Genomic DNA, 26,902 nt, shown 5'->3' with positions numbered 1-26,902 from the left:
TGCCGTCACCCTCTAGCTCCTGAGCCCATGCCCCAATCTGTCCACTCCACTAGTAGTTCTGAACCCCAGTCTGTGACCTGCTCTGTCTGTCCCATGCATCCTCACCTGGCTCCGATGACTGGCTGTCTTCTCTTCTGACACCACAGCAGCCCTTGGAGGGTGAAAGGTGTAACTGCAGCGCCTCCCCAGCAAAATCTATATTCTGCGGAGAAAAAAAATCTGCGGGGTGGGGGGACATGAATTCTGCACATACGCAGTGATATGGAATTCCCATAGGAGTAAGTAATGGCCAAGAGCAGTCTTAACTCTTTATGCTGTGATTCAAGTGCCTTTCCCAAAAGGAGCAATGTAATGTTTAGTACTGTATAACTTTAAATGCTAAACAATAAGTGAACTGCTATTTGTGTTTTCTAGTAACAATTTCCCTAGCTGAGTTCCACATTTTTGTAGCTGTTCCTGTCTCAGAGCAGTAGAAAATGGAATGACCAAAGGGTCTGTCTCATCTCTGACGCATATAATGCTGTTTGAACTCCTCTTTTTTTAAATCTTCATATTGTAAGACATGTTTACTTTATCTGAAATGGACCAAAACTTGGTCTCGTCAATGAGTTCATCTCTTTTTATTAAGAGAAATGTGCTCTGACTTGAGGTCGGATTGTCAGCATTGAAGTCTTTCCTAATCATTTACTTAGTTTTTACAGAATGTTACATATATTTCTTTAAATACTTCCAATACCTTTTGTGAGCCACATAAGTTTTAGCCCCATTTCACAGATGGAAAAACTGTGGCACTGAGATCATAAGACCATGACTGAACAAAGCACCCAATCAATGCTTAACTTTGAATTCAGTGGGACTACTCTTGTTTTTAGTCTCACTGGTAAAGTTCTATTGGAAGAATCAGTGGAACTACTCAGAACACACCTACTTTAGGTAGTTTTCCCATTGACTTTGGGGGTTAAATCAGGCCCTAAATGACTTCCACCAATTCATTATTCAATTTTATGCAAGTACTAGGATTACAATTTGGGAATTGCTGGGCCATAGTCCAAAGCTCAGTCCACTAGATCAGTGTTATGCTCTTTTATAAAGGAGTAAACTGCCTAATAATCAGAACTTAAAATAACTGCATTGCGTAGTTCAATTATATTAAGTAAATAGATTTGAGCACTTGTTCTAAGGATCTTTCTCTTTCTCTTCTCTAGTTGCTGCTGTCCTACAGGTGAAAGTCATGATTACACTAACTGAACTCAGATATTTAGCAGACGCTCAGTCATCCTACCACATATTAAAACCATGGTGGGATGTCTTCTGGTATTACCTCACCATGATTATGCTGCTAGTCGCTGTACTGGCCGGGGCTCTCCAGCTCACTCAAACTAGAGTGTTGTGTTGTCTTCCTTGTAAGGTAGAATTTGACAGTCATTGTGCAGTGCCTTGGGATTTGGTTAAAACGAACCTTAACGTGTCCTCTAGCTCTGCCACACAAATAATTCTCCCTTTGAGAATCCAGAATGATCTTCATCGGCAGCAGTATTCCTACATTGATGCAGTGTGTTACGAAAGACAGCTTCATTGGTTTGCCAAATTTTTCCCATATCTAGTGCTTCTGCATACTTTCATTTTTGCAGCTTGCAGTAACTTTTGGCTCTACTATCCTAGCACAAGTTCAAGGCTTGAGCACTTTGTAGCCATTCTTCACAAGTGTTTTGATTCTCCATGGACAACACGAGCCCTCTCAGAAACCGTTGCTGAGCAGTCTGTGAAGAGTCTGCCACTATCCAAATCCAAAATATTGCTTTCATCACCTGGGAGTTCAACGGATACAGAGGCAAGCAGGCAGTCTCTGCCGTATGCACAGCCTGGTTTAGAAACAACTGGAAGAGAGAACTCTTCGAGTGTTCTAGACAAAAAAGAAGGGGAACAAGCTAAAGCTATATTTGAAAAAGTGAAAAGATTCAGAGTACATGTTGAAGAGAAGGATGTCATATATAGAGTGTACATGAAACAGATTATAATCAAAGTCATTGTATTTATAATAATAATGATTTATGTCTCCTATTATTTAACTTTTATTACACTTGAAATTGATTGTGTAATTGATGTTCAAGCCTTTACAGGTTACAAAAGGTACCAATGTGTTTATACACTTGCAGAAATTTTTAAAGTATTAGCTTCATTTTATGTTGTTTTAGTGACCTTCTATGGCCTGACCTGCACGTACAGTTTGTGGTGGATGTTGAGAAGTTCACTTAAGCAATATTCTTTTGAGAAGTTAAGAGAGAAAAGCAATTACAGTGATATCCCTGATGTAAAGAATGACTTTGCATTTATTCTTCACTTAGCAGATCAGTATGATCCACTTTATTCACAACGATTCTCAATATTTCTATCTGATTTGAGTGAAAACCGACTGAAACAGATAAATCTTAACAATCAGTGGTCAGTGGAAAAACTGAAAAGTAAATTAATACGAAATTCCCAGGACAAGATGGAACTTCATCTTTTCATGCTAACTGGTCTTCCAGACAATGTCTTTGAACTGACTGAAATAGAAGTTCTAAGCTTGGAACTCATTCCTGAAGCCAAGCTTCCTTCAACAGTGACTCAGTTAGTCAATCTCAAAGAAATGAATATTTATCATTCGTCATTAACTGTGGATTACCCAGCACTAAACTTTCTAGAAGAAAATCTGAAAACACTGCGTCTAAAATCCAGTGAAATTGGAAGGATTCCACTTTGGGTCTTTCATCTAAAAAACCTCAAGGAATTATGTTTAACAGGATGTTTTGTGCTAGATTACCACAACTCTATATACAATGAAGGCTTTCAGGATCTAAAGAATCTGAGAACAATTTACTTAAAGAACAGCCTTTCCCGTATACCTCAGGTGGTTACAGACCTATTGCCTTCACTGCAAAACTTGTCTATCAATAATGAGGGAAATAAACTGGTAGTACTAAATAACTTGAAAAAGTTGGTAAACCTGAGAACCTTGGAGTTGATCTCCTGTGATTTAGAGCGCATTCCACATTCTATTTTTACCCTAAACAATTTGTCTGAAATAGACTTAAAAGAGAATAATCTCAGAACAGTGGAAGAAATAATGAGCTTTCAACATCTCAAGAACCTATCTTGCTTAAAATTGTGGCACAACACCATTTCATATGTCCCTGTGCAGATCGGTGCATTATCAAACCTGGAACAACTGTACTTAAATTACAATAACATTAAAAATGTTCCACTGCAGCTATTTCTTTGTAAAAAGCTACATTATTTGGATCTTAGCTATAACAAACTAACTTCTATTCCGGAAGAAATCAGTTATTTGACAAATCTGCAGTACTTCGCTCTGACAAAAAACCATGTAAGTAGAACTTTTACATTACTTTAAGCTTTATAAATTCTGATTTTTTGTCTACCCTGTTTCTTCTTGAAGACTCTGGCCTGCTAGAGCTCACCAGCTTTATGGCATTGTAAACCCAGTTAACTGAGAGGGGAAGTGATTTTTTTTTATTTTATTTTTTTTAAAACTGGTAAATGCAGGGTCTACATCAGGTAGTTGACACAGATATTCTGTGTAAGTTGGCCTAGTCTATAATGACTGTTCAGTTGGGTTCAACAGTGTTTTATCTAACTTGATTGTTCACAGCTGTATTAAAATATTATTAAAGTATTTGTAGAGCAGACCAGGCCTCTGAGTACTCGCTGTACTGCATGGATGCAGTTCTGCCTGCCTTGCCAAAAGGATTGTGGGGTTCTTAGGAGGTGCCAAAGGAATGTCATTTATTAAGCATAATTCTTAAGAAGGAGCATAAGTAGGAAAAACAATTTGATTTTTAGATTTCCTTGATGTTCTGTGAAGAATTAAACTTCTCACCTAGTCACATTCATAACCAGAGATACACACAGCACTGTTTTCATCTAAATATTGAAAGTAGACTTTCTCCTGACTGTATCACTTATAGCATACAAAATTGTCCTTTATTTACTTTTGTTCATTTAAAAGCATTTTGTGGGTAAAAAGTGCATTGGGTAATGAAAAATACGCAGTTTCTGTATAGGTTAACAAGCTTTAATTGGCATGTCCTCCATCCTCTTCATAGATTGAGATACTGCCAGATGGATTATTTCAGTGCAAAAAGCTGCAATGTTTACTTCTGGGACATAACAGCCTGACGAGTTTGTCTCCTCATGTCGGTCAACTGTTGAACCTTGTTCAGCTAGAGCTGATTGGGAACTACCTTGAATCGCTTCCCGCTGAACTAGAAGAATGTCAGTCTCTGAAACGGAGTTGTCTAATTGTAGAAGAAAGGTTGTTAAAAACGCTTCCACCTTGTGTGAGAGAGAGCTTGCAGACATGCTTGGATAAATCCTAAATGAGAGGAAACTGTGTACAGCAACAAATCCTTTAGGCCTTTGACTTACTATCTGTGTAAAGATAGGTGTAGGTGGAAAGAAGGAAGAGAGGTAAAAAATCATGTGCAATTCAGGGCTAAATCTACCCGTGTTGCCCTGAGTCATCTTTATAAGAAAAGGAAAAAATGCATTTGTCTTAAAACAAGCAAACAAAAGTATAGACTTAGCAGACAGACACATTTGTGAATAACTTGATATGTAAGTGATTGGGTTCACTGGCTGATGTGCTTTCAGTAGTAAATGTTTATGGTCATGAGTGTTGGGATGGAAGAGTGGGTTGCTTGGCTGTAGAGTGTGTCTCTCATTTTTTTCATGGAAAATTTTATTTCTTCTAAAAACAATTTTAAATGGCTTAATCTGATGTCTTATTGGGAGCAAGGATTACCTAGGTTTGATTTTTCAGACATATACTCACCACTGACTTGGAGTAGCATGTGTTAAGATAGTCCTATTTAAAATAGCACAATTAACTGGTTCATCGTGCATTCTGAAAATCATTTTACAATGTACTTTTACCGTTTTCATGTTTTTGTCATGTGACAAGTGTTGAACATTAAACTTGTAACTTTGGAAGGTGCCACTTAACAATTTTTATTAAAACAGTTGGACAAGTATTCTACACACCCTCCACAACCCCACTTCAATATTGTGTGTTTAAAGTAGAAAGATTGAGCTAATTAATTATCTTGTTTGCCTAGTAGGTGGGATTCAAATATAGCTCGTCTAATTTTAAAAATCAATCTGAAATACCCTAAGTATTCGAGTAGGTACTGTTCATGTAACAAAAGTACTTGCTTTGTTCACATGTACTTAACTGAGACAACCTAAATGATAATTCCATGGCATCTACCTTCACTGATTGTAATGGAAAATGGAACACAGTGTAGCCATGAATTATTTGATGGGTTGTGGGGATCCCAGGTGTTAGTGTGGTGTGTACTCCCACTTGCCACTTAACCTTCCAATTATTGACTCCCTCAATGTTCCCTCCCACTTTCCCCCGCCCATTGTGGTGTTAATGTACTGGTGAAAAATTTTCATAGAAGATTAATGGATAGAGAGGGAAAGGTACAACCTTCTTTTTTTTAAAAAAAAAAAAGGGGGGGGGCATGCAGTTCAGAAGTGCTTGTAAAAACACCATAAGCTTTCTCTCTTCTGCTAAGTGGTATGTGCCTACACAGTGTGAGCTGAAGGGAAGCTTTTACTACCCTTTCCTTTATTTAATATACTCCAAACTGGAAGGAAATTAAGTGGTTGCAGTTTTTATATATTATTTTCCTGTACACTTTGTTTCATTATCTACTTCTAAGTCTGCTCTTCTGGAATTTATCATCTCGGCTAAGAACTTTGGATTTTTCCTGTTATGGTATGTGTGTGTGTGTGTGTGTGTACACACACACACACACACACACACACACACACACACACACACACACACACACACACCCTGTTAGCATGCGTTCAGGGAACACTATTCTCATGTGTTAAAATTCACACACACACACACACACACACACACACACCCTGTTAGCATGCGTTCAGGGAACACTATTCTCATGTGTTAAAATTCAAATGTAAAATGCAGGCTAATGTATGTTTAACCAGATACAACTACAGCTAACAAAAACACTAGAAACGTTACCTTCTTAAGATTCTTGATGTTGAATAATTGTAATCCCTGGTTTGTCATTAAATCATTAGAGGATGAGTTAATATATCTAGTTTATTTTTGGTCACTCTTTGCTCTCATTCACAATGGCATTGTCTTGGAGTTAAGGTTTACCTTTTAATTTATTTAAAAAAAAAATCGTATACTTAAATTCTGATCCCCTACATAAAAATAGGAGATGATCTCTTTAGCTGTCTAACAGGTTAATATGTATTCATCATACAAATTGCATTCCAAAGAACTTTCTAAATCATTTTTCTCAGGGAACCAAACATATGGAACTTCATGAATTTTTGCATAGCTTTTCAATCTTTTGTTTTTAGTAGGTGCTGTACTGAAAATTTTTTGTATCAACTGATCAATCACATCTAAATGTTAAGCAGTATTCTGGAATAGTATCTCTTTGTAACTTCCATTTCTAGTTTTTCAAGTCAGAGTTCAAGATATAATTTTCATGTCTCATGATCGGTCCAAAGGTACTTGCATAGTTCACAAACAGAGCTAGTCTTGGAATACAACTACATCAGAGCAGAACAACTTGTGCCATTATCGATAGTTGAGTTAATAATTACGGTATAAATGCCATGTGTCAGGACAATTTTAAAATCACTTTGTGCTGGAATTTGATGCACAAGATTTTGGCCTACAAAGTAATTTAAAAATAATTATTACAAAAGTGGATTTTGTTTTTGGTAAAAGTTCTTTTAGTCTTAAGCTTTATTTCCTTCCTTTGTTGAAAAGCAGTATTGATATTTAAAAGAGCCTAAGGTTAAACATAACTGTTTGCACCAGACATTTAAAACAAAATTTTTACAGCTTTTTAGCTGTGTAAATCCTTTTTCATGATTAGCACACTGACACGGCTTAACTATGGCTTTGATCTACTTAGTATGCATTTATTTCATCCAGAGTTATGTCCTTTCAAAGTGAACTAGACTAATAGGAAAATAAAATAGAGGCTGATCCTGCCTTCTTAAAATGTATATAACTCCAAAAGAAGCTGGGGAAACTGTCTAAGAACTAGGGGATTAGACCCACAAACACTGTTTCATGGGTGGAGTCTTTTTTTTAAAAAAAAAAAAAAAAAGGCCAAAAACCTACAGCTGTAGTGGATGTGTCTAATGTTCTTTCCCTTTAAAAAAGAAAAATGAACTCAAAGCCTACATCTTAAAGTAATATAATATAAATGTCATGTTACACCCTGACAAAAGCCAGGAAGTTTAAAGGCTGGCATCTCTGGCCTCAACTCATGCCACAGTGTGCCTTTTTTTGTTTTCCTTTCTGTATCCACGCACTCCCCTCCCTAACATTTAAGAATGGAGGATGGAGGCAACCGTAACTGAATTTCATGATGTCTATTTCAGTCATCATTTAAATATCAGTTTAACATTGAACATTTGTTCAGAATGAAGAGATCATCAGGGAATCAGTATATTAATCCAAATTCATAACTACCATACAACAAGCTGTGGTGACATCTGCCCTATTTGTATAAACCAGTCCCGTTCAGCAAAAAAAGGCTTCTCGATTTGTTTCAATACTGTTCTGTTATTTATGTATTTTGTATTAACTGTGACCCTGTATATTTTGGACATTTCTTTGGCTGAAAAACTATTAAATTTTTTGCATTACAATTCTATGCACTTTATTTCCTTACCTACATACATGTCAGCAGCATTTCTCCCCATCTTTGACATTTAGTCATTAGAACTTTGATCTCTTCTGTTAAGGCAAATCAGTTATTTTAATTATTTATAGTCCCTCTGCATTTGGATCAGAAAACACACCAAAGAAACCCTGCTTCTTGAACTGCTTCAGCTGCCTTTAATTTGAATTTAAGATGCAGTATGAACAAGTTCTGAACACTTTTTGGTAATGGAGTGCAGCATTACACAGTGGAACCTTGAGACACTGAGCAAAGATCACTTCTGACTGGCTCTCTGCTGTTTTGAGTCCCCTGTGTTGAGCAGATAAACTTTAGTACATTTAACCCACTGCTTAATGATGGCCTATAGGGGGTTCTCAAGACAAATTATTTGGTGGCCTCAGAGTGCGGCCACCAGCTGTTGCTGATGGTCGCTCTCACGCTTTTTCCTAAAATACTTACGGTAATTAGCTTTAAGAAAAACAAATAAATATGGACATATACATGTCCAAATCATTTGTAATTTATTTATTGCTAGCATGTAAATCTGTTGTGAAACGTGATCTTAACATACAAGTATCATCACTTTTCACAGTGGACTTAGCTCCAGCAATCCTGGGGACAAATTAAGCCCTGGATGAGGGGGTTGGCGGGGGCAATGGTGTGGGTGGGTGGCCGGGGGAGGCAGCAGGGGTTAGGTTCTGAAGCCCCTGGCTGGGGGACAGAGCCCAAAGGCACATGGCAAGAACCTGGGGCCCCCTGCTGCACAGTCGGAACCCAGGACTGGAGCCCAAATCCAGAGCCCCTAGTGAACTCACCAGCTGCCTGCTCCTCCAGTATTGTGCTCCAGAGGGCAGAGCCCAACCCCTGCTGTCAGCCCCAGCAACCAACACCAAGGAGGTGCATCCAAGAGCACTGGGGGGGGCCCTGTTCCACTCCCCACAGTCAAAGCCCAGGAGGCTGAACTGTAAGAAAAGCCCCTGGTGGCTGCATGCAGCAATGGTGGCCACACTTGAGAAACACTGGTATATATTGCTCATGTTATTAATTGTATGGTAATCTTTATTAACGGGTTGCTAAGATAGAATGCTCACCCTATTGTGTGTTTTAGTGGGACTTAGCTTTTGCAGGATGCCATGTTTAATGCAAAGTTTCAGTTTATAGGGCTGGAGCTAAACTGAGCATGTATTGGCAGGTAATGATTTTGAAATATTCCTTTTGCAAAGAAATTGTGAAGGCAATAGCTGTGGCAATATCAGGAGCTTCAGCAGGAGTGTACTGTCTAGGCAGTTCTCGTACAGTGTGCTGTAAAGGAAACACTTCTCGGTGATGGAAGCTACTTAGCTTTTATCCTCTTCATAGTCACTGTCTTGCTACAGAAAGGCCACATCCCCCAACCTTTCCAGATCCACTTCTGGGAGCTTCTGATTTTATATAAGCATGGAGTTCAGGCAGGGGTCACAGTGGGAGGGGGGAAAAGGTGATGGTACTCTTCCACTTTCTGCCCCCACAATAAGTTCTTCCTAGGCAGGTGACCAAAATGAGACACTGCTCACAGAAAATTGTACATACATTCAAAATATGATCCTGAGTGGTCTTTGGACTCTCTCCTGGGCTTCTTGGGCTTGGTTCCATGATTTGGAGAGGGGAAAAAATAAGTGGTATCTCCCAAATGCTATATTCTTGGGGCACCAGAATGAGACCTCATGGTAAATTGTGCAGATCTGTGATCCTTCCCTTCCTCTGTTGTATGAGGACTGGAATGGTTAGCAAGGTTGACATCTAAATTATCATCACTGAGTTAATGCTTCACTAAGATAAATGGGGTAGTCCACATGTTAGAGCTATGGTTCCAGGCTCTGTGAAGACTTGTCTGTCTCATTTAGGGCTTATCTGCATGCACACTTTTATTCTGGAATAAGTGTCCACACGGGGAATTTAAACCAGGATAGGTAGAGTGGTATAAAGGCCAGTAAATTTCCCTATGTAGACCAGCTCTTAACCTCAAAAATGTGAGTTTTTCTACAACCAGTCAATAGATTTTGGAGAACTAGATGCCAGAGGCTTGGGAGAGAGGCTTGTGTGGCAGAAGGGTGTGAGCCCTGAGTGCATGAAACAGCTTGATTGTTTAAATCAGTAAAGTTCTGGAACCTTGAGGCAAATAGCAATAGCTGTGAAAAGTACAGAGGAGTAGCACCATGTGATCACGTACACCTGCGATGACTGAGGAAGACCACCTTCTTGAAACTGTGTGAGGAACTTGCCTGATGCTCAATTGCCAGGACACAGATGCAGGTTGCTATTGCCATCTGGAAGCTGGCTGCCCCAGCCTGTTACAGATCAGTGGCTAACTAGTTTCCTGTTGACAAACCAACTAGTGGTGCTTTGGGGATGGAAGTTGGAGGCAGTTTGCTGTGATTTAGTCACAGATGGTGGACATAGCTAATATACCTAAAATAATAGATGGCTTTGAGTGAATGGGGCTCCCAAAACATGCTGGGATTCCCATGGCACAATTGTGCCCATAGTCTGCCCGCCACACAATGCACATGAATGACAATTGTAAAGGATACTACTTGATTGCTGTGTGTTCATTCCTGAGCAGCAAGAGGATGCACTGAGAGTGTGTCCATACCCTGATGGAAGAGCACCTGGCAGAAGAAGGGTTAACTACACACTGAGCAGCTGCAGATGGCAGTGAAATGTACATTTGACCAGCAAAACAAGATGGTGAGGCCTGTAAAGTCATTTAGATGACACTGTGCTCAACACCATTCATCTTATCCGGGCACGCTGCCCACTACACAACATCTGCGAGGATAAGGGTGAGAGCTTTCACTGCGAGTGGGCTCAAGATGGTGCTGGTTTACAGGCCCAGTACAGGAAACCAGAAAGTGGCCTATGATAACAGGGACTGGGGCCATGCAAACAATGGAAATAAGAGATGTATGTGCCCACATCCTTGTGTTGTGTAAGGGGAGTGTGATGCTGTGTAGTGTTGTAGTATGCATATCCATTTAGTTATCTGCTAGTGCTTTTATTGCTTTTAAGAGTTTGAGACTTTATTCAAAGGTTTGGATGCAATGTCCTACCTCTTTGTTGTTTTCCAGTCAGTCTCTCACCAATGTGTAGTGTAAAAACTAACTACTCTTAAAAAATTAATATGGGCAGCTCAGCTGCCATTACATAAAGTATGCAAATGTTCATAAAAGTGAAATGAACAGGAAGGCTGATCCAGTGCCAACTCACTAGTAATGAAATTCAAAGCTCATATAAACCCAGGTGGGAGGGGAGAATTGGGCTAAAAGCCAGGTAACAGCCTGAGTTAAGTGCAGTGAAGAGTCATGCCCATAGCCAGCGAAGTGTGGCCCAGCTGCCAGGAACCAGCCATGTGTATTGATTTCTTATTTTTAAAATGATCGGACTTGTTCAGTAGAGAAATTGCATGAAATAATCATTGTGCAGATCAAATAACTTGAGCCCTTTGTCTAAATAAAATTACTTTCTGCATCCTGTAGGTCTGGGTTGGTTTTGAGTTTGAGGTGTATGTGTGAATGTTACCTAGAACCTACTCATCAGGAATGTAAAAATAGTTCTTTTAAATGCTGGAATTGATGTTATGGAAAATGTTTATAAGGTCAAATGTATATGGTGATTTACAAAGTAAAATCAAGGCATCACTGTCACAAGAAAATATGGAACTGTTACCTTATCTCACAGATTTAAAATGTATGCTACATAACTGGCTGCTGTGGGAAAGAACAGCCAACCACAGATAATCTTTTTGCCCACAGGGAAGAAGACCTAGCAGCACTTATTTCTGAATTGGCTATAGAAAATTAAGATTTTATACTGTGATTCATTTTCCTGTTAATGCTGTGTTTGTTTAAAAATAAAAACTTCCCCTCCTGTCCCAAACTGTCCAATACCGCCAAGTAAAAATGCAATTCAAATCCTTGCACAAAACCAGCCACCAATCCACCACACCATCCAGTAGCCCATCAGCAACCACACATTAGTGAATCAAAATTATTCCGTTTCTCTGATCTTTAACAAAGCAACACACACATCTTTTGCCATCTCAGCCTTTTCAAAGGGCCGTCCAAAACAACACATTCTGGTGGTGTTGGACTAATGGCAGCAGTGGCCAGGTGATGAATACAAGGCAGACAACTCTGCTGACAGTTCCTTCTCTTATTCCAAGGGAGCAGCAGCTGGAGGGTCTGCCCAATGCAGCTGTGACAGTCACATGGGAAGAGATGTGATCTCTCAGGTAGGAAAGTGCCAGGCCATTAGGGCTCTAAAAGTCAGTATCACCACCTGAAACTCCAACTGGAAACTCCTAGATAGTGTGCTTAATGGAGCACTGGGGCTCTGTGTTAACAGCAAGACAATCCTCTCAACTGAGCTGCTCTGGCTTCACTTCCAGAGCAGGTTGTGCATTGCAGTCAGGGGCTACTGGAAAAGCAGTCTTCATTATCCTTGCTATCAGATCTTTTAAAAGCAGCTGGAAATCTAACCAGATCTGGGAACCAGGTCAAGAGGCTGATAGGTCTGTCAAATATTCCAGCAGCTTCCCCCAGCCTCCCACAATCCCCTTAATTTTAATCTACATTGAGTCTCATTCACCTTGTGCTCATCCATGCCCTAATCTCATCCAGACAGTGGGAAAGAGGGTGAACACCTCTGTCAAGGTTCCTTCCCCACTCTGAACTCTAAGATACAGATGTGGAGACCTGCATGAAAAACCCCCTAAGCTTATTTTTACCAGTTTAGGTTAAAACTTCCCCAAGGTACAAGCTATTTTACCTTTTGCCCTTGGACTTTATTGCTGCCACCACCAAGCATCTAACAAATATATATAACCGGGAAAGAGCCTGCTTGGAAACATCTTTCCCCCCCAAAATCCTCCCAAACCCTACACCCCCTTTCCTAGGGAAGGCTTGATAAAAATTCTCACCAATTTGCATAGGTGAACACAGAGCCAAACCCTTGGATCTTAAGAACAATGAAAAAACAATCAGGTTCTTAGAAGAAGAATTTTAATTGAAGAAAAAAAGTAAAAGAATCACCTCTGTAAAATCAGGATGGTAAATACCTTACAGGGTAATCAGATTCAAAACATAGAGAATCCCTCTAGGCAAAACCTTAAGTTACAAAAAGACACAAAAACAGGAATATACATTCCATTCAGCACAGCTCATTTTATCAGCCATTTAAACAAAACAGAATCTAACACATATCTAGCTAGATTACTTACTAAGTTATAAGACTCCATCCCTTTTCTGTTCCTGGCAAAAGCATCACACAGACAGAGAGAACCCTTTGTTTCTCTCTTCTCCTCCCACCCCCCCCTTTGAAAGTATCTTGTCTCCTCATGGGTCATTTTGGTCAGGTGCCAGCGAGGTTATCCTAGCTTCTTAACCCTTTACAGGTGAAAGGGTTTTTTCTCTGCCCAGGAGGGATTTAAAGGTGTTTACCCTTCCGTTTATATTTATGACAACTTCATTCACCTAGGCAATCCTTATTTGCTATAGGAAATTCTCATTTACTAACGTGATGGGTGTACTGAATCCACTTCGGCAAGCTTGTGTGAAAGCCCTGGCTTCCCACTGAAACCAAGACGAGTTATGGGTACTTGCACCTCACCCTGTAATGAATAACCCTTTGTTTCCCAAAGATGTTTTAATAAATGAAGGTTGTTGTAAAGGTGGTGGTTTTTCTGTTCTGCAGATATAAATTATAACCTATGCATGAAGAGGAAATGGAAACAAAATTATTTGCTATTTTAAAAAACTGGCAAGAAAACAAACAGCAAGGTCAAGATCAGAAAAAAAAATTGGATTTGAATTAAATCTATTTTATGCCAAGTGTATGCAGCTCTTGTTAAAATCAGGAAACAGCTGGCCTAGATGGCCCTGATCAACAGAATTCATTCTTTCTCCAGCATTGGTTCATTATGCACTTTATGACGTTCTTGAGAGACAGATTTCTAAATGCTTTCTCCTGTCTTTTAGCTACAGCTGCCCATTTTCTGGATAGAAAAATACCATTGGATTGTCAATGGATTGTTGAGTTTAATTCCAATAGATTCATATATAATCCAGTGTGAGTACAGGCAAGGCCTTATATATTCTATGACAAACTAGGTTCCAATTCTGCAGCAAGGTTCCTGCACCACCATGTAATTTTATTATTCATTTAATTAAAAAAAAAAATAAGGTTTTTAATTAGCTATATCTGAAAATTACAATCCAATCATCCAGCTTGTTCTGCCTGAGAGGAGGGACTTCTGCCAGCACAGCTCTGTCCGTCAGGGATGATACCTCTTCACACCCCAACTGAGATAGCTATGCCAACAGGAATCTGAATCCAAATTCAGAGCAGGTGCTAACAACTTTATTCACTATGCTCACCTCAGGCCTATCCTTCAGATGACATTTTGGGGCCAGCCCATCTACCATGTGAAGGAATGAAGCTAACAAACACCACTAGTAAAAACTAATCCTCTTGGAAGGGTTGCCTATATGTTGAATAGTGATCCCTTGAAACTTGGGCATTTTCCAGTTTGCCAGGAATTGAACATTTAGAAGGGTGCAAATATAAGTTTATCTCCAAAGGATTAAGACTATAGTTTTTTAGGATTTGTTTTAGGAGTTATATAATTCTGTGGGACAGTAGGAAGGGGATAGAGAAGACAAATCAAGGCAAACCCTAATTAAATCATTATGCAATTTTATATTCTAAAAAATCAGATTTGTGTATGTATCAAATCCCTGCAGACCTGCACCACACTCTATTTTCAGGGAAGCATGGTATTGCAGCTCAATCGCATGTAGTTAGTAATTTAACACACACACACACACAGGCCAGTCTGTCTTTTGCCTATTGTGACATGCCCTTACACATAATATGACCATCAATACACTCTACCAGATTGCTGATCGAGATGAGTAAAATAGTTTCTCACATAAGTACAGAAATCAAACAGGTGTAAGTATCTACTTACCAATGTGATTAAGTGGTTAATGAATTAGCCCAGATAATATCAAGATCTAGCAATACTGGAATAAAGTGACTGATGAAGAAAGAAAAAAAACTACTCCGAATAAGTTTAAAATGTTCCTAGTGAGGTGATGTAGACCTACATCCAGTCAGGATCATGGCCTTTGGTTTTTGATACTTCCTTTCCCATTGGGTTTTATTTTGAAATTGCCCTCTTATATTTAATTCTGTGTACACATAACCTGCTCTCGTGTCCCTAAAAGCTGTCTAACTACTGTCCAATTGGTTATGCCTGAAACTTCATGTAGATGTGGCTTCTAAACATCTATTTTTAAAAAATCCACAATTCCCTAGGCTTTACTGAGGACATGAACTAAAACATGATTTTCAAGTATCAGGGGGTAGCCGTGTTGGTCTGTATCCACAAAAACAAGGAGTCCCGTGGCACCTAAAACAGTAACAGATGTATTTGGGCATAAGCTTTCATGGATAAAAAACCCACTTCTTCAGATGCATGGAGTGAAAATTACAGACGTTATACTGACACATGAAGAGAAGGGAGTTACCTCTGTTATACCAATAAAATAAAAACCAGCAGGATCTTATTAAAGGGAAAAAGGCAAAATACCACATTTACTGTGAATACAGAAAGAATCATAGTAAGCAGTTATAGTTATAACATTCCATTCAATCTCATATTTATTCACACATTCATTCATACAAACACACACACACACACACAGGTTCTGCAAGGTTGTTATCATAGTTACCAGCCTTAGAGTTGCTCATGCCAAGCCACTGGCCAGGTGGCCTGGACATGAGGAGGGAGCAGGGCCTTGTCAGATGCTCATCTGATGCTCCTGGAAGTTGGTTTGCAGAATCAGACCCCAAAGTTCTCACTTTTTAGAGTCTATTTTTATAGGAATTTCTTCCTATGCCAGTCTATGGGAATTGCTTCATCATGCTGTTGCTGAATCAATCAGCAGATAGCACATTCCTGACGGCTCCAAGATGTTATCTTGTTCTTTGGTTCTCCCGTTCTTGAGGCTGTTGGGTGGATTCCAGTCTGCCCTCCGGGGGGTCCTCTGGTTATTTCCACTTGACGCCTTCCTCAGCCGATGTTCACTGGATTCTTAGGCTGGCACCTCCCTGATCATTCAGTTATTATCCACACCAAGCATCCATCCACATACATCCTCTATCTCTATTTTAATCACAATTGTTAACACAACAAAAGGGCGGGGAGTCTCTGGGTGCTGTTTCTGTTGTTAGAGTATTGTTTTGAGTCTCTCTCTGTGTGAATTGCTTTGAGAACAGACTCTGTCTTAGAATGTACTAACACAATTAGCAGCTTGCAAGTTTCACACATAGAGGGAGAGAAACAGTACCAAAAACCAAGAGTCCTCTTAATTAGTAATACCCTGGAATTTAAGCTATGGGGAATCAAACTCATTTGTGATTTTAATACAGAACTTCTTTAATATGATCCAACATAATCTCCCTTTTGACACTTTTCAGAATAACAGCCGTGTTAGTCTGTATTCGCAAAAAGAAAAGGAGTACTTGTGGCACCTTAGAGACTAACCAATTTATTTGAGCATGAGCTTTCGTGAGCTACAGCTCACTTCATCAGATGCATACCGTGGAAACTGCAGCAGACTTTATATATACACAGAGAATATGAAACAATACCTCCTCCCACCCCACTGTCCTGCTGGTAATAGCTTATCTAGAGTAATCTTCAGGTTAGGCCATTTCCAGCACAAATCCAGGTTTTCTCACCCTCCACCCCCCCACACAAATTCACTCTCCTGCTGGTGATAGCCCATCCAAAGTGACAACTCTTTACACAATGTGCATGATAATGAAGTTAGGCCATTTCCTGCACAAATCCAGGTTCTCTCACTCCCTCACCCCCCTCCAAAATCCCACCCCCATACACACACAAACTCACTCTCCTGCTGGTAATAGCTCGTCCAAACTGACCACTCTCCAAGTTTAAATCCAAGTTAAACCAGAACATCGGGGGGGGGGGGGTAGGAAAAAACAAGAGGAAATAGCCACTCCCAGTCTCTATTTAAGCCTAAATTAATAGTATCCAATTTGCAAATGAATTCCAATTCAGCAGTTTCTCGCTGGAGTCTGGATTTGAAGTTTTTTTGTTTTAAGATAGCGACCTTCATGTCTGTGATTGCGTGACCAGAGAGATTGAAGTGTTCTCCGACTGGTTTATGAATGTTATAATTCTTGACATCTGATTTGTGTCCATTTATTCTTTTACGTAGAGACTGTCCAGTTTGACCAATGTACATGGCAGAGGGGCATTGCTGGCACATGATGGCATAAATCACATTGGTGGATGTGCAGGTGAACGAGCCTCCAGGGACTGTTGGTGTGCAATTTTGACAACAATTTCTCCCATTAACAAGTCTGGTTTACAATACTGGAAACATATTGCATCCATTCATATTGATAAGTGTCGAACAATGATCTCTTTCTTTTTTAACAAATGCATCAAACCCTTAATATTTCCCAATATGACCCAGAACATTTTGTGTTCCAAAGTAGCTAGTGCAAGTATCTGCATTTCAGTGCATCCCATAGCTATGGCTGTGTAGTTTCCTATTTCTAATATTTTTTTTTCTTATGGATAAGCCATGTGGTAGTATTAAGCCATTACTAAAGATTCCATCGGCCGTTTAGGTTACCCAGACCAATTTGGACCAAGTCTACATTGGCATGTACTTGTTTTTGTATCAGGCTGTCCTGTAGCTGGGACAGAAAGCTTAATTTATTTTTAAGTTCCTGCAGGTCTTCAGTATTTTTTTTTTAAACACACAACAGTGCTAGCAACAAGACAAAACACAAGACAAAACATAGAACACAGAACACAATTTCTATTGTGACAGTAGATTCATGGTATTGGGTTGCTTTTCAGCTGGCATCAGCTTTTCCTGATTTTCTGAAAGACAAAAAGAACATGTTTCTACCCCTTTTGGGGTGGCAGATTATTGCTTAAAATATTTCTTTTACAAATACCCTTGCTGATTGCAGGCAAAACAGAGGAATTGCCCCCACATTTTCCTGTTTTTGTTCTATAGGCAGGCTAGGTTTCAATGGCTTTTATCTTTTAAGGGTTATGGGGAAATTATCCCACTGTTTAGTCATTAAATCCCTGAGTTTTCCTTCTTATACAGCAGAGCAAGTTTATAATGTTTTTCCTGCTGTGTTAAGCTTTAAGTTTTATTTACAGGTAATAACTGAGAAGCATCTTTACCATACGACCTTAAAGGATTTTTCCAAAAATCATACACACTATACGTTGTTACAGGGATACTTATTATCATTAAATTTATTAAAATTATCTTGTTATCCCATGCCTTTTATTTAGACAATTTGTTTGCTGACCAGGTATGTCCTTTATCTGCAGCTCCTTTGTGCTGCTAGTTCTTTCCTTCCTTTATCATTTAGCAAAAAGAAAAGGAGTACTTGTGGCACCTTAGAGACTAACCAATTTATTTGAGCATGAGCTTTCGTGAGCTACAGCTCACTTCATCAGATGCATACCGTGGAAACTGCAGCAGACTTTATATATACACAGAGAATATGAAACAATACCTCCTCCCACCCCACTGTCCTGCTGGTAATAGCTATTACCAGCAGGACAGTGGGGTGGGAGGAGGTATTGTTTCATATTCTCTGTGTATATATAAAGTCTGCTGCAGTTTCCACGGTATGCATCTGATGAAGTGAGCTGTAGCTCACGAAAGCTCATGCTCAAATAAATTGGTTAGTCTCTAAGGTGCCACAAGTACTCCTTTTCTTTTTGCGAATACAGACTAACACGGCTGTTACTCTGAAATTTATCATTTAGGTAATTTGCATTTTCACAGAAACTTCCTGCTTTTGGATTTAAAGCCATCAGCAGCTCAGAGACTCTATCTTAAAAGGGACACAATCAACTTTCACCAGAGTTTTGATTACTTTTAACTTCTGCTTCCAAAACACACAGCAATCTGAAAAAGAAAACCCAACCTATTGTGGCTCCCTTTGGAGCCCTAATAGCATTTTAATTAAGTAGCATGGTATGTTTGCATTTCTTTTGCCCCTTCTACAATATACCCTGCACATGTTCTGGGGCAAATGCACATTCCTTCCATAGTTTAACTCTATAACATTATCCAGATCCATTTTTACATAAGGTGTCACTATTTCTTTTTTTGCTTACAGAGTTTTCATGTACCTTTATCAAAGTGACAGTCTGATTACTCAGAGCCATTTTAAGACTCAGTGTTTCTAACATTGCTTCTTTTTGTTTTGTGCACCTCACCCCTGCTGTTGCTTCAGAGAGGCATTGTCTTTTTTTAATTTCTTTTTTTTCTACAACTCTCATCTGCTATTTTGGTTACAAAAACAAACAAAAACCAACCAAACAAAAAGAATCCAGAATTTTTTTTTTTATATTCTCCTGATTTTGACTGCCCTGCTGCAGCCACAACTTAAAAACATTTTAAATTTTGTAAAGCATTGAGTTACCTTTTAAGGGTTAAATGCCAAATCCCAAAGCCAAACAACACTAATTACCTGTGTCTAGCAAAAAGGTCTGTCAGTTTTGCAACTTTGAATTAAAGAGTCAAATGGATTTTTAGTGGCATTATTTAAAACAAAAACAAAACTAACTGGTCCTTAGAACTTTACATATTTACACACACACAGACAGATACATACACATTTTCTTTTCCTTAACATCCCTTCCACACTGCTCTGTTTTTTACATCTTACATTCCCTTTATACATTTGAGGCAGTTAAGTTCCAATAGAGCCCTCTTATGTTCTTTTAGCAAATTTGACTAAATTGTCCAGTCAAATGATTTTAATCAGATAGTTTATTTTTGCCTGGCTAATTTACAGACATTCCTTTGGAAAAGGGCCCATTTTTCTTTCAGAATGGCTGCAAAGAAACCAAGAATGCTCTTTCTCTAACACTTTTCCTTTTTAACATTTTCGGTTAAAAGTTGTTTGGGTGAAATACAAAGTTTAACTGCTTAATTCCCTCCAGCCTCTGCAGAGTTAACTTTTTTTTTTACTCTCTTTTCTCTTTGTAATTATGCCTGGGGGTGCCGTACATAGGACCTTCTCCCCCTTTACCTGCCTCCCTCCAGCCTCTGCAGAGTTAACTTTTTCACTCTTTTTGTATTCCTGGAGTGCCTCTTTCACTATTTTCAGCTGGCTTTGGGTATTTGTAGCCAGCACCTTCCAATTGTCTGCTCCCTTTTCCGTTTGTGCCTTTTCCTCTTTACATGAAGACAAGTAGAGGGAAGAATCCTTACATGCCTCCCACAACAACCAAATTGCTGCTGCATCTCTTTTGGCAGCACTAGAAGGTTTGTATATGAGGATATACTGAGCCAATCTATCCTCTAGGTCCGAAATAGTGCAGACATCAGCTAGGGCTTGTTTAGTCCAAGGACTGTGCCCAAATTTTTGAAGGATTTGTTTAAAAGGTGTAATTTCTTTAACAAAAGGTGAGGTTGGAGTTCCTTCTGACTCCATTGCTGTCTCTGGTACTGGCTTACCCTGTTTTCTTTTAAACATCTTAACATGGATATTTCAATCTCTTTGTCACTGCTGGTATTACTTAGCAAGTGACACAGCCTAGATTCTGAAATCATAGCTTAATCTATGCGTTTTTCCCCTGCTACCTTTCCGGAGGCCAGCAGGTCCCCTGCTACCTTTCCGGAGGCCAGCAGGTCCGGTTAACCTGTTCTTCCCTGCTACCTTCTCGGAGGCCAGCAGGTCCCCTGCTACCTTCTCGGAGGCCAGCAGGTCCCCTGCTACCTTCTCGGAGGCCAGCAGGTCCCCTGCTACCTTCTCGGAGGCCAGCAGGTCCCCTGCTACCTTCTCGGAGGCCAGCAGGTCCCCTGCTACCTTCTCGGAGGCCAGCAGGTCCCCTGCTACCTTCTCGGAGGCCAGCAGGTCCCCTGCTACCTTCTCGGAGGCCAGCAGGTCTGGTTAACCTAATAGAAATGCCTAGCTCACTAGAGCTGGCGGTGTGCACACCAATATTTACAATAACTGAGGTTTTTTACCAATATTCCCCCTTTCGCATTTCTCCACCAAAATGTTATACCAATAAAATAAAAACCAGCAGGATCTTATTAAAGGGAAAAAGGCAAAATACCACATTTACTGTGAATACAGAAAGAATCATAGTAAGCAGTTATAGTTATAACATTCCATTCAATCTCATATTTATTCACACATTCATTCATACAAACACACACACACACAGGTTCTGCAAGGTTGTTATCATAGTTACCAGCCTTAGAGTTGCTCATGCCAAGTCACTGGCCAGGTGGCCTGGACATGAGGAGGGAGCAGGGCCTTGTCAGATGCTCATCTGATGCTCCTGGAAGTTGGTTTGCAGAATCAGACTCCAAAGTTCTCACTTTTTAGAGTCTATTTTTATAGGAATTTCTTCCTATGCCAGTCTATGGGAATTGCTTCATCATGCTGTTGCTGAATCAATCAGCAGATAGCACATTCCTGACGGCTCCAAGATGTTATCTTGTTCTTTGGTTCTCCCGTTCTTGAGGCTGTTGGGTGGATTCCAGTCTGCCCTCCGGGGGGTCCTCTGGTTATTTCCACTTGATGCCTTCTTCAGCCGACGGACACTGGATTCTTAGGCTGGCACCTCCCTGATCATTCAGTTATTATCCACACCAAGCATCCATCCACATACATCCTCTATCTCTATTTTAATCACAATTGTTAATACAACAAAAGGGCGGGGAGTCTCTGGGTGCTGTTTCTGTTGTTAGAGTATTGCTTTGAGTCTCTCTCTGTGTGAATTGCTTTGAGAACAGACTCTGTCTTAGAATGTACTAACACAATTAGCAGCTTGCAAGTTTCACACATAGAGGGAGAGAAACAGTACCAAAAACCAAGAGTCCTCTTAATTAGTAATACCCTGGAATTTAAGCTATGGGGAATCAAACTCATTTGTGATTTTAATACAGAACTTCTTTAATATGATCCAACACCTCACAAGTGGAGAACCAGTGTTGACAGGGCCAATTCAATCAGGGTGGATGTAGTCCATTCCCAATAATTGATGAGAAGGTGTCAATTCCAGGAGAGGGAAAGTTGCTTTTGTAGTGAGCCAGCCACTCCCACTCTCTATTCAAGCCCAAATTAATGGTGTTAAATTTGCAAATTAATTTTAGTTCTGCAGTTTCTCTTTGAAGTCTGTTTTTGAAGTCTTTTTTTGTTGAAGGATGGCTACTTTTAAATGTGTTATAGAATGTCCAGGAACAGCGAAGTGTTCTCCTACTGGCTTTTGTATGTTACCATTCCTGATGTCCGATTTGTGTCCATTTGTTCTTTTACGTAGAGACTGTCCGGTTTGGCCAATGTACATGACAGAGGGGCATTGCTGGCAGATATCACATTAGTAGATGTGCAGGTGAATGCTGATGTGGTTGGGTCCTCTGATGGTGTCACTAGAGTAGATATGGGGACAGAGTAGGCACCGAGGTTTGTTACAGGGATTGGTTCATGGGTTAGTGTTTCTGTGGTGTGGTGTATAGTTGCCGGTGACTATTTGCTTCAGGTTGGGGGGCTGTTTCTACGCGAGGACAGGCCTGCCTTCCAAGGTCCAAGGAGAGTGAGGGATTGTTTTCCAGGATAGGTTGTAGATCGTTGATGATGTGCTGGAGAGGTTTTAGCTGGGGGCTGTATGTGATGGCCAGTGGTGTTCTGTTATTTTCCTTGTTGGGCCTGTCCTGTAGTAGGTGACTTCTGGGTACTCTTCTGGCTCTGTCAATCTGTTTTTTCACTTCAGCAGGTGGGTATTGTAGTTTCCATCCCACCATCAACCTCAGCCTAGACCAATCCACACAAGTGGTCCATTTCCTGGACACTACTGCGCTAATAAGCGATGGTCACAAAACAACCACCCTATACTGGAAACCTACTGACCGCTATACTTACCTACATGCCTCCAGCTTCCATCCAGGACACATCACACAATCCATTGTCCTGTCCACAATCCTGAAGCAAATACTCTCCAGCAACCACGCAACAAAAACACTAACCCATGAACCTATCCTTGCAACAAAGCCCAATGCCAGCTCTGTCTGCATATTTATTCAAGTGACACCATCATAGGACCTAATCACATTAGCCACGCCATTAGGGGCTTGTTCACCTGCACATCTACGAATGTGAAATATGCCATCACATGCCAGCAATGCCCCTCTGCTATGTACATTGGCCAAACTGGACAGTCTATACGCAAAAGAATAAATGGACACAAATCTGACGACAGGAATCATAACATTCAAAAACCAGTAGGAGAACACTTCAACCTCTCTGGCCACTCAGTAACAGACTTAAAGGTGGCAATTTTGCAACACAAAAGCTTCAAAAACAGACTCCAATAAGAAACTGCTGAGCTTGACTTAATATGCAAACTAGATACTATTAACTTGGGCTTGAATAGAGACTGGGAGTAGCTGGGTCACTACACATATTTGAATCTATTTCCCCATGTTAAGTATCCTCACACTTTCTTGTCAACTGTATAAATGGGCCATCTTGATTATCACTACAAAAGTTTTTTTTTTTCCCTCCTGCTGATAATAGTTCATCTTAATTAATTAGCCTCTTACAGTTGGTATGTTACTTCCACCTTTTCATGTTCCGTGTGTGTGTGTGTGTGTGTGTATATATCTATATCTATAGATCTTCTTACTATGTGTTCCATTCTATGCATCCGATGAAGTGAGCTGTAGCCCACGAAAGCTTATGCTCAAATAAATTTGTTAGTCTCTAAAGTGCCACAAGTACTTCTGTTATTATTGATAACAATGCCTGCATCTGTAATTTTTACTCCATGCATCTGAAGAAGTAGGGTTTTTGCCCACGAAAGCTTATGCCCAAATAAATCTGTTTGTCTTTAAGGTGCCACAGGACTCCTTGTTGTTTTTGTAAAACTTGTTTTGCTCTTCAGCTTCCTCTGCAGGCACTAGCTCAGAGTTTTAAAGGACAACTTTAAGATGATCTAGGATGAAAAATTCTGGGCTCTTGGTTTATTTTTAAAAGCATGATACATGTTTTTTCATGAAATAAAAGATGAAAACACTATTTGAATTTAAACTTCCCCAGCTGCTCAGAGAATGCAGGACTGGGCAAGTGTGTGGAAACGGAAGTGTTACATTTGATTTCAAATGTAGTCTTAATTTGCATTGCCCAAATAGAATGAAATGTAAAAAGCAAATGCCCCTTGTAAGTAGGAGCAAAGCAAATTAGGTTCATAAAAGTCAGGTTTAATGAAACTAGAGTATCATATTAAAGTGAGGTCGGTGAGCATGCTGATTTTCTCAATGGATTTTTCACCTGCTGCAACAAGCCTTACTCCCAGAGCAGGGCTGATCTCCCGAGTGAGGCTGGAGCCCAGTGGAGAGGTACCAACAACATCTACATTCACTTCACGCTCCATCAGAACCAGAAGGAGAGGAGTGATTCAATGGAAAGCGAGTCATCGCTGTTAAGGAAAACGTCCTCTTTGAGCTGGGAGAAGGGATCAGCAGCGGTGCTGGGGAGTTTGTTACAAATCACACAGCGCTGAGCGGAGCCCCTCACATCCTGGCCTGAGCTCCTGGCCGCAGCCAGGCGGGCACAGGAGGGGCACTGCAAGGCAAACTGCCCCACGGTGCCCTCCCCACGCCACTCTGGGGTTCTCTATTGCTTGAGGCTGGGCTAGTTCAGTCTCCACATGCGGCCGGTCCTTGGGCTCCTCCAGCGGGAATCTGTACCCAGGCAGGGCATGGTGTCAGTGCAGAGCACAGCCCGGGGTACAGACATCCCCTTTCCCCGTGGCAGCGCCCATCCCCGCTCACCTGCCGGCTTCCTGCCACCGCCCCCATCATGGGGCAAGACTGGCGTGAGCTCATTTGTGCTGCCTTGTCTCTCCCTCCTGCCCTGGGAATTTGTCTCTTCACTGTGCGCTGGGAGTGACTCATCTGGGAAGGTGTTTTCTTGGGTGTGACGTAAAAACAGCCCTGGGCGACTCCCACTGCAATTTCACCCTGGATTTTTAATTCTCCCCACCCCCCGTTATCATCAATATATTTCTGGCTCAGATCCTCTCACTTTATAATGGAGAGATTCATCGGCTGGGCAGTGGTTCCCATTGCACTTGGGCAGGTAATTGCCGGAGATGTGATTTAGAAGACTTCGCTGGCGGGCAGGGTTTATAATGGAAAATACCATCACTTTGCTGCATGGGTTACACATGCAGGACTGGTTCTAGTCGTTGCAGGCCAGGATGTTTCTGCATTGGAGGTGGGGCAGTAGCACTCAGATTGTTACGGCTGCTGAGACAAGCTTATTTAGCAACTGGTGTTTCCAAGTGCTCTAAATGTGCGTGGTGGGTGGGGGCGGGGTACTTGCAACAGTACTAGAGCCGAGGAGAGCAGAGGCTGGAGATCGCTCCATTCTGATCAAAGTGTTATCTCAAATGGGAGCCAAGATACCTACGCCCATTATACAATTGGAGTTAACAGAAGATAAACACGCCCCTTTTTCTCCTTTTTCTCCCCTTTTCTTCCCCTTTTTCTCCTTTTCCCCTTTTTCTCCCCTTTTTCTCCTTTTCTCCCCTTTTCTTCCCCTTTTTCTCCGATGAGATCGCTCCATTCTGATCAAAGTGTTATCTCAAATGGGAGCCAAGATACCTACGCCCATTATACAATTGGAGTTAACAGAAGATAAACATGCCCCTTTTTCTCCTTTTTCTCCCCTTTTCTTCCCCTTTTTCTCCTTTTTCTCCCCTTTTCTTCCCCTTTTTCTCCGATGAGCAGACCCGCCCTCTCCTGTATCTGTCACCAGTGGACTGATGCAGATGGTCTTCCCTATGTGGTGTGCATATAATAAAGACTGACCAGAAATAAGGGGCAAACAACAGGTAAGTGCATTGAGAGAGAAACTACAGCTGAGGGAAGGGGATAAATGAAAACGAGCAATAACTCTACAAACAACGCAAACCCAGTAACATAGCAGCTCTCCCTATGAGCATAAAGCTCAGGCCCAAAATACAGAAACCACCCTGGCACTTGAAAATGTAACCCCAACTATGAAAACCCTAATTATATCTCACTATATTCCCAGCACTTTCGTGGTGGCAGCGAAGTCCAGGACCTCCACTCCGGGGGTAATTGGAGCCCGCAGAGGAGGAGCACTGGAGAGTCCCTCGATGACCATTGGGATGGAAGAAGCAGACCAAGAACCCTCTGGTGGTTGTTGTTCCCAGAAACAGGAGCATGTAAGGTGGAATGCATCTTCTGTTTTCTCACCTCGGGAATGAATGATATTTTTTGTTGGTGCACTGGTGCCACGAAGACCCGAGCCGCACTCGCACTGTCACTAAGATGGACTGCACCACCAGTCTGTGATTACAGTCCTTTTATACAGTTTGTGGTGGGAAAACATGGTATGATCCCAGGAAAAGCAGGAAACAGTCTGAGGTGGTTTGGCCTTGAGATTGCCCAGTGGCGGGAAAAAAACAGTTTAATCCTGTTACATCCAGGCCAAGTTGACAGTGCATAGAGGGGTCCCAAAATGGAGTCACAAGTTGACAGTTCAGACTCCTTTTTGGATTGCTGCAATATCCTTAGAAACTGGATTATTGGGTCTGATACACACATGCAACTTAATAAACTATGAACAATATAACATTTCATACCCAACAAAAGGACTTTGCCAAGTCCACAGGGAGCCAGCTGGCTGCACGTGATCTTGACCTGAGAATGCCCCGGACTGCAATAGGGCTGGCGGGTGCATTTGGAAGTTGCAGCAGAGCCAACACTAGTACTAGCAGTAACTGAAACTGTGTTTCCAGGCCCCAGAGATGTCACTTGATCATGGTTCTGAAAGTAAATATGCCACTCAGCTGACAGGGATCGGTAGCCCCTGACTCCAGTGGTTACACAGTGAACTTCATGCAGTTCATTAGCATTTTGATGAACTGCCAAAGGATCATCAGAACCCACAACAGTAGTTAAAACTTCCCAAATTCAGGTATACCAGCCTGGCATTCCTAATTTGGCTTCAAATACCTTTTAAAATATTCTTTCCACTGTCTCAGGTTTAGTCCAGTGTACAAC

General features: G+C 40.8%; 1 protein-coding gene across 2 annotated transcripts in view; it reads left to right on the top strand.

Annotated features, from left to right (window-relative positions):
- Positions 1 to 7,722, top strand: part of LRRC8B (leucine rich repeat containing 8 VRAC subunit B) — a 45,099-nt gene extending 37,377 nt beyond the window's left edge. For both annotated transcript variants that reach the window (XM_077824585.1, XM_077824586.1), the window contains 2 exons: positions 1,206 to 3,367; positions 4,107 to 7,722. In XM_077824585.1, coding sequence (XP_077680711.1) covers positions 1,232 to 3,367; positions 4,107 to 4,379 — 2,409 coding nt within the window. In that variant the 5' untranslated portion in view covers positions 1,206 to 1,231 and the 3' untranslated portion in view covers positions 4,380 to 7,722. The remainder of the gene's footprint in view (positions 1 to 1,205; positions 3,368 to 4,106) is intronic.
- The last annotated feature ends 19,180 nt before the right edge of the window (positions 7,723 to 26,902 follow it).

The sequence above is a fragment of the Eretmochelys imbricata genome, chromosome 8 (assembly GCF_965152235.1).
Source record: "Eretmochelys imbricata isolate rEreImb1 chromosome 8, rEreImb1.hap1, whole genome shotgun sequence".
NCBI classification, from domain to species: Eukaryota; Metazoa; Chordata; order Testudines; family Cheloniidae; genus Eretmochelys; species Eretmochelys imbricata.
Note: the sequence above shows the minus strand (reverse complement) of the source record. Positions and strands in the feature narration are given on the sequence as shown.